Source organism: Rhinolophus sinicus, linkage group LG10, assembly GCF_036562045.2.
Source record: "Rhinolophus sinicus isolate RSC01 linkage group LG10, ASM3656204v1, whole genome shotgun sequence".
NCBI lineage: Eukaryota > Metazoa > Chordata > Mammalia > Chiroptera > Rhinolophidae > Rhinolophus > Rhinolophus sinicus.
Window position 1 is genome coordinate 41,921,852 of NC_133759.1, and position 13,509 is coordinate 41,935,360.

The 13,509-nt window shown below is 51.4% G+C and overlaps 1 protein-coding gene across 7 annotated transcripts in view; it reads left to right on the forward strand.

Annotated features, from left to right (window-relative positions):
- The window catches only part of VGLL4 (vestigial like family member 4), a 143,894-nt gene that overhangs the window by 125,472 nt on the left and 4,913 nt on the right, over positions 1–13,509 (forward strand). For 6 of the 7 annotated variants that reach the window (XM_019732657.2, XM_019732658.2, XM_074312984.1 and 3 more), the window contains one exon: positions 9,670–9,892. In XM_019732657.2, the coding sequence (XP_019588216.2) occupies positions 9,670–9,892 (223 nt within the window). Of the gene's footprint in view, positions 1–5,892; positions 5,912–9,669; positions 9,893–13,509 lie in introns of those variants that run through there. The other variant, XM_074312986.1, reaches the window with a different exon arrangement.

Sequence of the window (13,509 nt, forward strand, 5' to 3'; positions counted from 1 at the left end):
TCTCCCGGCAGTGTGTAAGAGCTCTGCCCTGCGAGCTGACACAGGTGTGTTGCGTCTCTATCAGCAGCAGGTCTAGAAGGCCCTTACTTTCCCAAGCTTCCAATAAGATGTCTGAATACTGGAACCGGGGATGGGAAAGTTGCCGTGGGAGACCCTGTACTCACTCAGAGCCTGTGGACCATTACTTTGCACATCATTCTAGCAAACCTAGTTGCCTGGCTGTTTGGCCCGCAGTGAGGAGAAAGGAGCGATAAGGGCTACCAGCAGTGGCAGGCCCACTTACTCCAGGAATGGCCCTGTGACAATCAAGGGAAGAGACCGGAACGTGGTGAGGAGCTGGCCTCAGCACACAAGTTGCTGAACAATCGAGAGGACTCAGTCTGCAGCAGACAGGCCTGTCCTGGAGACCTACTGCGTCACGGCTGAAAATAGTGTTTATGATAAAGACCCCGAGTCCTTTTCAAGGAAAATAATACATTGTAGAATGTTTCAGACAGGTTTCTAACCGAATAGTTTAAAATTTTTTTTTCTATCTGGAGGCTTACATTTTGGTTACCTAGAAGCTTGACTTAAGTGGCCACCCTGTGACTTCCCGTGATGTCAGTCAGGTTTCTTGGGTTCCCTGGGTGGTTCCCTCACGCAGATCTGCACAGTAATTGTGCTTGGGCCACGGGGAGACCCACTTTCCCCTAGAGCTCTTTCCAGTCTCACAGGGAAAAAAAGGACATGAGTGGCAAGAGCACATCACACAAAACACTAATGAGAGCTGAGCTGCTGGAGGGGCTGCAGGGAAGTGAGAGGAATATTGGAGACCAGAGACTATATGGAGACGTGGGTTATACTAACGTAACGCCTCTTACTCTTGAGGGGCTTAGGTTGAACACCCTTGACTCAATCCCAGAGAAGAGCCCAAGTCAGTTATGTGTTTCCCTTTACACTGTCCAGTATTGGTGATTCTCCTTCCCGCACCACAGAAATGTGCTGTTTCTGAAACACTCGCAGAAGAGCAAGGCCTGGCCTGATTTGAGCCCTGAGCCACCACCTGCCAGCCATGTGACTCTGGCTGAGTGCTGTGCTTCTCAATCCTGTTTCCCTCCATAAACCATGGGAACGGTGGCGGGCACTCCCGAGGGTTGACCATAAGCATTGAATAAGAGCAGGTGGGTGGTGCTCACAGCTGGCCTGTGGTCTTGGGGTGTTCGTTACTGCTGGGCCCATCAGCGTAGGGATAATGAAAAGAGCTGCTGGTCCATTCATTCATCCATCCATCCATCCATCCATCCAAAATGTTCCTGAGCCAAAAGGTCTTGGATTATAACTTGGCTGACAAGCTGCTTCCCTCCTGTATGTAGGGGCAGGTGGGAATGCCTTTTGCTGGCTTCCTGAATTGCACCTGCAGGAGAAGGCAGGGCATCTGGCCCCCTGGCTTCTCTTTGGCAAGCCTGGTCTCACACACTGGTCTCGACTCCTGGTCATCTCGCTGCTTATTTAAGTATGCCTTATCATGACAAGGATACCTGAGGCCCAGGGGATCTTAGAGACCTCTTTGAAAATGTCCAGAGGAAGCTCTCAAATTTTGGGGCAGAGGGGCAGGAGTAATGCAGATAAAGCAGAAAAAAACATGGGTGTGGAGAATACCTAAAAATATATAAAACTCTGGGGGAAAAAAAAAAAAAGGCCATGGAAATGGTTTTAGTTTGCTAGGGCTGCCATGACAAAGTACCACAGACTGGGTGGCCTGAACAACAGAAGTTTATTTTCTCACAGTTCTCAGGCTGGAAGGCTGAGATCAAGATACCAGCAGGGTGGGTTCCTTCTGAGGCTGGGAGGGAGAGTGTGTTCAGGCCTCTCTCTTAAGGACTTCTAGTGGCCTCATGCATCCCTCTGTTTACAGGCGGCGTTCTCCTTGTGTCTTCATTTCATCTTTCCTCTGTGCATGTCTGTCACTTTGTCCAAATTTCCTTTTGATAAGGACACCAGTTCCACTGGATGAGAGCCCACCCTGATGACCTCATCTTACCTTGCTCATCTGCAGGGACTCTATTTCCAAGTAAGGTCACATTTGCAGGAACTGGGGGTCAGGATTTCCAACATTTTTGGGGGGCACAAAACTCAACCCATAACACATTAAAAGCAATTCAAAGAAGAAAATAAAATGGCTAGTAAATGTATGAAAAGATGCTCAGTTGCACTGGTAATTGAGGAAATGCAGATTAGAACATGGAGGGGCGAGTCCCACCATGAGAATGGCGGAAATCCAGAGGCTGTGGGGATGTTACAGAGGACGCACCTCTGCGGGAGGCCTGAGGCTCCGCTGGCAGGGGGAGTGCAGAGTGGACCCGCATGTTGGACAGGGTTTGGGCAACATCTGTGGCAGCTGAAGACGGTGAGTTCTACAAGCCACAAGCGTCACTTCTAGATACCTACCTGAGTGACACTCAGAAACCCTGCACCCAGGCACAGGGCACATGCAAAGATATAAACCCCGTGAGGCTATTTGTCATAAGGAAACACCGGAGGTTATCCACATACCTGTCAGTAGAGGAATGGATCATTAAATTGTGGTGTATTCGTACAAAGGAATATTATGTAGCAGGTAAATGAGATGGATAAACTAGAGCCCTACGTCAGAACATGGGTAGAGCCCCAAAACTAGACAAGGGGAAAAGCATGGTTATAAAACAATACATACAGTGTGATACCGTGATGTAAATTTAAAATGGGCTCCATATTATTTACAGGTATATTCATATACGTATAGGAAGAATCCCCAAATACAGGACAGTGGGACACCTGGGGATGAAGAGAGGGCCTGGGCCTGGGGAAGGTGGGAGGGGGGGCTGCAGCTGTGTCTGCATGGCGGCTGTTTTGATCCCTGCCAGTATTTCCCTTTAGGAGGGAAGAAAAGGTCTGAAGCAAATACGATAGTACAGTTTCATTTATCAGCTCTGGCTGGTAGGTACGTAGGTCTTTTGTAGTTTTCTCAGCCTCTTTCTTGAGAGGGAAAAGTGAAAAAGAAAGGCTCTCAAGCGAGTCAGATATAAATTAGAATCCTGGTGCTGTACTAGTGTTACAACCTGAAATAAGTTACTCAGCCTGTCTGAAGCCTAGTTTACTCAGCCATAAAATGGGGCGTTGAGGTGGATTTAATAAGGTAGTGAGGTCCAGCGTACGATGTGGCATGTAGCGTTACTAAGAAATGATAGTATGATAGTACAGGTAAGCGAGGTAAATAATGGGCTGACAGGGACTCCCTGACTTCTAATGCATTGTTTTTGGACCCGACTTTCCAAGGACAACATTGCAGTGGTATGTGCTTCTCCCTGGGACTGGGACAGATGTCATGTGATTGAGCAAATGAGGTGTGCATCGCTCAGTTCTGTGTAGTTGATTTTTGAAATCTGAATAGAAAGGGGGATGCCACCTTTGGGGGGGAGTCAGTGGGGAGAAATGTTATGTGGGTGGGTAGCTGCGGCAACAGTGTCATTAGCCAATTGCAGTGTCCTTCATGCTCAGGTAGGGTTCCCTTGAGCCTCTGATGGTGGTAGGGCTGTGGCTGTTTTCTTCAGTATTAGGTGATGTTAAGCGATGATAGTTGTTGAATGTAAGGCGATCTTTTCCTACCATTAAGGGAAAGGCCGTCTCTGGCCCTTTTCACTGCTGACCAGGATGTGCTTGTTGAAACAGAGACGACCCCACCCCAGGTCGCTCTGTGCTTGGGATGCTCTGGATGCCAGTGTTTCCCAACTTCCTCCTGCCAAGGACACACAGCTCGCCATTTTTTACCTTGGAGGGTGTCGCTGCCTCACCTCCCACCACCTCCACATGCAAACGTGATCTGTGCTCAGCCTTCCCCTGGGGGTGGTGTCCCCGCCCCCTCCACTTCTGGTCTGAAGTTGATACTGAGGAGACCAGGATGTCCTGGAGACAAACCCAGGTGCCTTCTTACTTGACAGGGAAGCAGTGAACTCTCTTGCTCACAAGAAGAAAGAAGGGGGTGATGCGTGCGTCCCCGTTTGTGTGAGGTTTGGACAGGCACGGGGACATTGACAAGTGGGGGGAGGAAAACAGAAGATGAAGAAGGTGGTTAAAGGGAGAAAACATCTCCCTACCACGGATGCCCGGTGTCTAAATGTTCCCTAAACTGCTTTTTCAGGGAAAAACGTCTTTCCTGCTGGGAATTTCCTCTGAAAGAAATGACCTTAATTTCCTTTTCAGTCACCACAAATGCCGTTAACTGGACTCAACATAGTGTATGTACTTTGATAATTCACTTATTCAGTGAATGTTGGTAAAACACCGGCTGTTGGCTCTGTCCTCGTGCCCCGCGCTGGGGAGAGGACAGAGCTTGCGAGCGTGGGGCTCTCCAGTGTCCTGTCCCCTGGGGAGGCTGATGTGCCCGCCTGGCTGGGGACAGCGCCGTGAGGCTGGCCAATTAAGGGACACGCAACTAAGTGGGGGTGCGCCTTTGGGGGCTGGTCCCTTCACACACATCCAGGTTCCCACTGTTACCTCCACCCCTGTAGTTTGGGGTGGGGGGTCAGGGAAGGCCTCGTGCTTGGGAAGGAACGGGAGGTAGTTAAGTACACATTTCGTACAATGTACCATTGTAGCCATTTTTAAGTGTACAGCTCAGTGGCATTAAGTACAGTCTCTAAGGGAGCTTTTAAAATTTCAAGGTACTTTACAGTAATGATTAGAGGGGACTGTGTCTTCGCTGTGACCGTCCAGGGCTCCCCGCGTCTTCTGGCCTCACTGCTGCTCCTCGGTCCTTCCTACTTTGACCCTTCATCTCTCCCTACACCCTCATGCGTGGGGTGTGTTGCCACAGAACTTGAGTTCCCTTCTGCCAGGAGTGGTCTGGCATCCAGCAGAGCCACTGTCATGTCAAGGACATCCTGTGCCTTCTGGGAACCGCATGGGGGAGGCTGGGCTGGTCCTCGCCTCGTTCACCTGAGCCGAGGGACCTGTCCCAAGACTCTGCCTGCCTCACGGGGCCCACAGGATCCCAGAGTGTTTCCTCGAAAGCACTAACTAAAATGTCTCATACCCATATCCCCTCCTCTGTTGTACAGATTCAGGCTCACATTGCCTAATAGCCGTTCATCGTCACCAGAACTCCGTTAAGGCTTGAGCATGTCAAGTATTGTAATACCTTCCCATGGGTTTGCTTTCTACTCGGAACTCCTGATGTTTGAGGGTGGGGAAAATCTCATTTTAATGAGAATCCAGTGGATGTGGTAGACTTCTTCATGTGATGAATTCTTTCACAGTTTCACTGCTTGGAATCTAGTTGACTTTTCCCCAGACACTGTAGACATTTCTGGTGTCTCAGCTCTGAGAGGGGAGAGTACTGTGTTTCCCCGAAAATAACACCGGGTCTTGTATTAATTTTTGCTCCAAAAGATGCATTAGGGCTTATGTTCCGGTTAGGTCTTATTTTCGGGGAAACAGTACTAGCAGGTGGCATCCATTCCCTGGAACACTTTGTCAAAGAGGAACATATAATAGGTATCTTCTTTCTTAACCACCTTCACTTTTGTCTCCCCTTTCCATTTTCTCTCCTAAAACAGCTGGCAGTAGAAATGCCCTCCCAGGATGGACCAGGGTGCCCTGGAATGGCAGTGACATTGGCGGGTCCTTGGCGTCCAGCCAGCTACCCATGAGCCCCTTAGGCTCTAACAGGGCTGCAGCCCTTTTTTCATGAGCAAACTTTGTCCTTAACTAGAACGGAGGCGACTCCAATCTCCCAGGCAGGAAGCGGTGGTTTGGTCGGCTGTCCATGAGAGCACATGATGCTCTGGGAAGCAGTGGAGCCCAGGGTATGATTCATTCAGGGGCCGGGAAGGGGGGCACATGGAAAACAATGTCTGTCTTTAAGCTCCGGGAACCAGGAAAAAGAACTGGAAATGTGAGTAATATATAATTTTACTAAAATTAACCAGTGAGTTCTTCAGATGTTTTCTTTCTGTGTTTTTCACCGTCTTCGTCTGATGCATGGTGCCCTGCCGCGTCATGTTTTTGGTTGGCTGTTTTTCTGGTTCGTGTCCCCCAGAGTCCCTTCTCCCCCCCCCCCCCCCACATGGTGTGGGCACAGCGTGTCTTCAGGAGCCCAGGTGGCGGCTGTGGGTGGAGCAGGGCCTGTCTTCTCCTTCCTTCCATGAGCTAGATGCCCTCGGGCAGCTCACCCCATCATTGGGCATCGCTTTCCCCTCGAGTGTGGTTACGGATCCCCAGGCCTCAGGGTTCACCTCCGGAGGCTCAGCCGAGTTTAGTGCCACATAAACGTGTGTGAGAGATGGGTGGGCTGTGTGGGTGTCCTGGTGCCTCTGACACTGGGGGGGCTTCAGGCTACTCCTTTCCTCCACCCGGGGTTAGTCATCCTTTGACCCTCTCCAGCCTTCTTCCGGCTTCTCTGGCACCTGCCTCACCTCAGCCCTGAGAACACAGGGCTGTGTCTTACTTTCTGTGACTGTCACAAAGTAGGGCTCAGTTAACACTGGTTGTATAAACTGTAGTCTGAATTGGCCAGAGGAGAATTCTGACTGAGAAGCTCACGAATCCATCCCCGGCTTTGCCTCGTTCCTTAGTGGCCTTCAGACACCTCATGGGTGAGGGGACAATCCCTGATTGTGTCAGGGAAACAACTTACACATCTTGTCAAACGAAGTTTATTTTATCCAAATTTGGAAGAAAACTTAATACTGAAGATGACCATGTGTGCTGACAGTATAGTCTTTTCATACACTGATGAATTGTAGATGTAACAATAAATATCCATGTAGGTAAAAGCCAGGTTATCTCAGGTTTGATTGGCCTGAAGTCTGTCAAGGGAAAGGCCCGCCTCACATCTGCACTGCAGTCTTACTAGTGTTTGCGATCACGACCCCTGAGGCAGTCACTGGACAGACTTGTGATGTCTAATGAATCATTACAGGACGAGGAAATGATGGACAGGCTGATTTTAGAATTAAGGTGGGGTTTTTAATCTTATTTATCATGTGTGCATGTGTGTATGTATTTGAAAATCACATATATGGGACATTTCATTTAGACCATTTGACCAAAATGTATGTACTCTTCCATGTTATCTTTTTTTTTTTTAATGTTGTTGGGGAATGTTGGGGAACAGTGTGTTTCTCCAGGGCCTATCAGCTCCAAGTCCAGTCGCCGTTTTCAATCTTAGTTGCAGGGGCACAGCCCACCATCCCATGTGGGAATTGAACCAGCAACCTTGTTAGGAGCTCGCGCTCTAACCAACTGAGCCATCAGGCCCCCCCCACCCCCATTGTTATCTTAATGGGCTGAAAATTTATTCTCTAATTGCTTTTAAATCATTCTGTATAGTCAACCAGAGAATAAAAGGGGGAAAACATCCAAAAGTTAAATGCTGTGCCTTATGCAGTCACTTACCTTGCAATTGATAAACTAAGTGATAAACTAAGCTTAGTGCTGATTTGGTCCCGCTCGTGTTCACGATCCCCTGTGCTGTGCCAGCACGGTTGCTTATGTTTCTGTCGTGCTCAGTCCTTGTTTAAACCCCTCTGAGGTGGAGCTTCCTGTGCCCACACTTGCGTCTGGGGCCTGGCAAGTCTTGCCAGGTCTCCCGCTCTTTCCACTGAGCCCCTATGGGCATCTGGGTCGGGGCACATAACCCATCTGAAGGGTGTAAACTCCCCTGCAGGCGGCTCCTCAGCCCTCACCTCTCCACGATCCTGCCCACGCACAGTCCCACCACCACAGTGCCTTGCTTTCCTTATCCGGTCATCCATGTAGCGTCTCTTCATTCACTCACGGTGACATGGGCCTGCCGTGCTCGGCAGTGAGGGTGTGGGGTGAGCTGGGCTCTGTGCACTCTTGGAAGTCGGGGGCTCTGGGGAGGCACGTAGATAAAGACATTAAATAGTGGTGTGGTGGGTTCTCTAGTCAGTAAAGGTTTGCAAGGGGCACTTTGGGGTCTAAAGCTGCAGGCACAGTTGGCTGTGTGTGGGGTGGGGGGCGCCACGCACAAATATATACAGTCACAGAGGCACGAAGTGGCATGTCTTATTTGAAGAATGGCAAGTAGACTGTTGTAACTGCAGAGCACAGCTCTTGGTGGCATGGAACCCAGACGAGGATGGACAAGTGGTCAGAGTCGGAGGGGGAAGGGCCGGGGAGGCCCCTGAAGATGGTGCTGAGCCAGTGACAGTTACAACGAAGGGCTTGCTGTGGTCGGATCTGCTTTATGAAAAGATTGCACTGAAATGAAAACAAGTAAAACAGGAAATCTGAATAGGTTGGTAGATTGTCTTGGTGTCAATGGCCTAGTTTTACAAGATGTCACCACTGGGGGAAACTGAGTACAGGGAACTTGGGATCTATTTCTCTTCCCCCCTTTTTAAATATTAAATTTATTGAGGTGACAGGGGTCTATTTCTTACAACTACACGTGACTGCAATTTAAAAGGGCCTCCCTGTCTCTCTGTCACACATACTTCTGTGTATGTGTATATAAAATACTAAAGGAAATTTTATCGCACTCAGCCAGTGGAGAAGGCAGCAGGCTGTGCTGCTTTCTCTGGGTTTCTGTCTTAGCACGCCAGCCCGGGCTTCTGGGCTGTGTAATAGGATGGTAACTTGTCTGCTGAGCAAAGGGGGTGACTGTTGTGAACTCGGAGAGTTCTGGCAGCAGGAGAACATGGTGAATTCAAGGGGCTGAAACTAGAGGCAGAAAGAAACCCTGGAAAAAGCGGGGAAAAGGAAGGACCAGGGCCGAGCCCATAACCGTGTTCATGGTCTTCTGTGGGTCACGTCTTAGCATTTGCTGGGCTGTGTCATTCTTTAATAGATGCAACATACAGTGTTGCCTCAACTAGATCCATTGTACGGTGGGTGGGGTGGTGTTTACCTCCCATCCGTGTCCCACACAGCACCTGCCGCTGAGCACACAAGCAAGGCCTTCGTGAGCACCAGTTGAGGGGCTTTCCTGAAGCAGGTGACTCTGGCTGGTGTATTCTGGATGGAGGAGCTGCACGCTGGCTCTCCACTCCCCAGGCAAGCCTGAGCGTGTGCACCCCATGAGCCCGCGCTAACGCTACTGCTGCTCGGCCAGTGACATGACTATGAGTCTTGCTTCCATCGTCTGAAAAGAGGGTAGTTATGGCGTCTTGTTAGTGGTCTTGGGAAGATTGAGGCAACGCATGGCGGTGGCATCTTGGAGCAGGCCCCGGCACACAGAAGCATTTGGTTACTTTTGGGTCATCATCATCATCGTCTTTGTCCTCCTGAATGGCAGGTCCTTGTCAAACCCACCTGAGCCTGAGCACCTGGGTTACCTCTCTAGACTCTGAGCAGGTGGAGTTTATCAGAAGTGCTCAGATGGGCCCGTGACCTGCATGGACAGGCTGCCAAACAGACCCTGCTGATGGTGCTTCCTCCTGGCACCGAGGGGCCTTGCGGTCACACTGACCCGGGTTAGCGTCCTGGCGCAGTTCACCAGTCGGTCAGCTCCATAACATGACTTGAACCTCAGAAAATGAGGGTGATACTGCTGCAATATTTACCCACAGCAAGGTACAGCAGTGAATGAAACACTCCCTGTGAAGTGCTTGGCACATCTGGTCGTAGCCCTTTGCCATTCACAAGGTGCCAGGCTGCCCCCTCTGAGTGTTGGCTCCTCTTTTTCAGGAATAAGACGGCCAATGGAGACTGCCGGAAAGACCCCCGGGAGCGGAGCCGCAGCCCCATTGAGCGGGCTGTGGCCCCCACCATGAGCCTGCACGGCAACCACCTGTACGCGTCCCTCCCCAGCCTCAGCATGGAGCAGCCCCTCGCACTGACCAAGAACAGCATGGACGCTAGCAGGCCGGCCGGCATCTCGCCCACACTGACCCCGGGGGAGCGGCAGCAGGTGGGTTTGTCCAGTGGGGTTTGGGCTGGTGGCAGTGGGGCTGGGGGGGGGGGATGCCTGCAGAGGCCATGAGGGAAGCAGTGGGAGACATGGCGAGCGACTCCATCCTCAGCCTTGGCCCTACGCTTGGCACAGGGGGTGGCAGCAGCAGCGGGAGGGACCCTTTTGCCGGACACCACCTCCCATGTTAGTTCCTGCCTGGGCCTCACCTCTTAGGACTAACGGCCATGGATGAGACGTTGAATGTCTTTGGGGTGTTGTTTTCTTGCACAGCAAGGTTAATGGACATTAGGTGTATTTTCAGCAGTCTTCTAATAGAAACAGGACCAGTGTAAGAACCCGAATGGCAGCCCTCCACTTACCCATTGTAAGGACGAGGTTAAACGTCAGGTTGTTTTGCTTTGGGCGGAATCCTACAAAGTCAGTGCTCACACTGGTTATTAGCTCATGCTGTTCAGAAACCTGTGATTGGCAGGTAGGGATTTTTTTATTCAAGAAAAATAAAATTAGTTACTACTTAATAAACACAGTTTGTGTAGTAGATTAAAATTCTTTGAAAATGGGGTTCCTGGGGAAACACATAATAAAAGGAGGCATCTGCATTGAGGTTTTGAACCATCATGTGAGTCCGTGGCTTTTCTCTCTGAATCTCTGGGGCTATGACCTAATAGGTGCTCAGTCAGTGTTGGCTTAAGACTGAAGGACAGCGAGCAGGGGAGGGGCTCTGTGCGGCTGGGGGCTGGGGCTCAGCTCCTGGTCTCGCTGGTGCCTCCCTCCCCCCCCCCCACCCCCAGTATGCACACCACTGACACACTAGTCTCACTGCGCGCTGCTGGGCTTCTGACAGCTGCTCCACCGGGCCCGCCTGCGCCCAGTCCAGCCAGCGCTGCCTGGCACGTTCTGGTCTGGTGAGAAGGACTCCATGGGGCAGGCCCCGGGCGTTGGGAAAGGTGTACTGTGCCTGTGATTCCCAGTAAAGCTGATGAGCAGTTGCATTTCCTACCTTGGGGCATGACATCATGATCCTGTTTATTTATTTCCTTCATTCATTTAAGAAAACTGATAGTCTCCTACTGTGTGCAAGGGAGTAAGCTCGAAGCCAGTCGGGCAAGATATGGGCACTCACAGTTTCAGTCTGGAGGAGACCAGTAATCAAATAACTATGGTATTTTAACTATTTATGTATCAAGAAACAGCTGCTTACTCTGACAAGAACAGGGGGCCGAGTTATTTATTGCCCTTCATGTATTGAACATTTCCCAGCGCTGACCATGCCCTGGGCGCTCTGTGAAGCTCTGGTGGTACAGAGAGATGTGTGCAGAACAGCCGTTCAGCCCGGAAGGAGCTCACGTCTGGTCAGGGAAATGGCTGTGTGAGGAGAGGACGGTGATCCAGCGTGATGGGTCACAGTGGAGGTGATTTAAGCATTAAAGGAGTTTACTTCTACAAAGCAGGGAATTCAGCCCTCTGGCTACTGCCACTGCTGCGGGGCAGCCCCCGGAGGAGGAGGTAGCTGGGACGGCAGTACACTGCAAAGTCGCATCTCTAAGCCCGTGGGGGCCGCAAGGCAGAGTAGGGTGGGCCCTGCCTACACTCGAGCTTCTACAAAGGCTTTTGCAGATCTTCTGGTTGGTTTTTGATCACAGTTGTTTTGGGAAAAGTGTACCACTGGACAGTGAGCTGGTAGTCTTTACCATTGTCTCCACAGCCCTACCCTAAAATGTGCCCACTGCAGCAGAGAGTCCCTGTGGGACTGGAGATCAGGTTTTCTAGGAGTGAGAACCTTGAATTCCCACCCATGTTCTCAGGGGAGTCCTGGCCACTGGCCGTGGAACAAGCCGACAGCTTTCCTAGGATGGGCACAGTGGCTCTGGCTTCCCCAGGATGGAGGCCACTGACCTAAGCTTTAATTCAAGGTTGGGATTGGTGGGGAAAGGTTATCAGCCTGCCCTTCCACCTGGACTGCTGGTCAGCACATGTTTCATTCACATAGTAACTGTTCATCGGCTCCTTCCTGTGTAAGTGTGGCCTGGCCTGGCGTCTGCGCTAACCTGAGCTGCTGCTCATTTACTGAGTTCTGTGCCAGGTACTGCGCCCAGGACAGATGGGAGCCCCAGTCTATTCATCAGCGGCTCCGTCATCCACTATTTCTGGGAGTTGGGTTTCATTTGTGAGCTGTCAGGGTGGCTATTGTGGGAAGTGTGCATGTCATTGCGTAGCTCTGAGCAGGGGAAATAACAGTGGGGAGGGGGCTTCCTGGGGCAACAGCAGAGCTGTGTGTGGCAGGCAGGCAGGACAGGCTGTGCAGGGCGGGCGGTGGAAAATGTGACTCAGCGCTCTGGGAACTGGGACAGGAAAGTTCCCAGAGAGGCATGTCTGGGGAGGCTGCAGAGAGTGTCACCCCACTTTAGGTTTTGGTGATGGCAGCTCTGAGGGTATAGAGTGTGTTAAAGAAAGGTACAAAAATACCAAGAGGGTGGTCCCGAGGCTAATGGCAAACAAGGAGAGACAGGATAAGACTACATACTAGAACCCAAGGCACAGCGACCATCAGATTGTTGTCTTTTTCTAGGGCAGCCGGAGTGGGTGGGGCGAGGGGTGAATGTAGCATGAATGACAGATTCTCATCCTGGCCCTGCCACCAATTTGCTATGTAATCTCCAGCAGGTTACCCATTTCTGTCCTGTTTTCCCCATCTGGAAAATTACGGTGTTGGGCCACGTGGGCTCACAAGCACCTGCCATCTGGTGCTTGTTCCAGGTGAATACGTGGCACCAAAGCCCAGGTGGCCCTCAGCCAGTCAGAGTGAGAGGCTGGAACCTGAGCTCGGAAGACTTAGGTGGTGTGTGTCCCAGGCCCTGACCATCCACGGTGTGCACTTCCCCTCAGGCCAGGTCAGGAGGCGTCCCTGAGATGAGCCAGTACCAGGGGGCACAGTTGGGATCTCTTCACAGCGTCCCCATGTCCCCATCCTGCCCTCATTCCCTCCTGGAGTGGCCTTTTCCTTCCTGCCTTCGGACAGCGTTGACTGTATTCTTCAGCTTCCCTGAATCCATTCTGTGACACTTCGCATTTCCTCACCTTCCATGACTCCTCCACCAAGCATGTCCCCACTTGGCAACATTTGCGTTGGTCAGGACTCTGGTTGCAAGGAACAGAAAATGCTTTAAGCCCAAACTGCTTTAAGCACAAAAGGAAGTTTTATGGGAGGGTCATGGGTACAGCAGGCTTAGGAAGGAAGGGCTGGGCCCTGCCTGGTGGAGCTGGAGAGGACACAGGACTCTCCTTCCTTTGGCTCTGTGCCTGTCCAGGTCTCTCGTCCTCTCCTCTCTCTGCTTAAAGACCCACAAGTCCAGCCTGGCATGTACCACAGCTTCTGAGATCAACCTGAATCTTTTACTGAGTCTGCCTTAATAGTTGGCCCCCAGCCTGGGTCAGTTTTCCATCCTGGCCACGGGGCCGAGTCACTTATGAACATGGCCGCCTTAGCCCCACGGATGGAGAGGGCGGGGAGGGGAGGAGGTCCTGGGTGCAGGGATCTGATAGACCCTTTAGGAAGTGGGCTCCAAGCTGCAGGCCTCCTCCAGGTGCAGTGCGAGCAGCACCCGAGGAGCAGG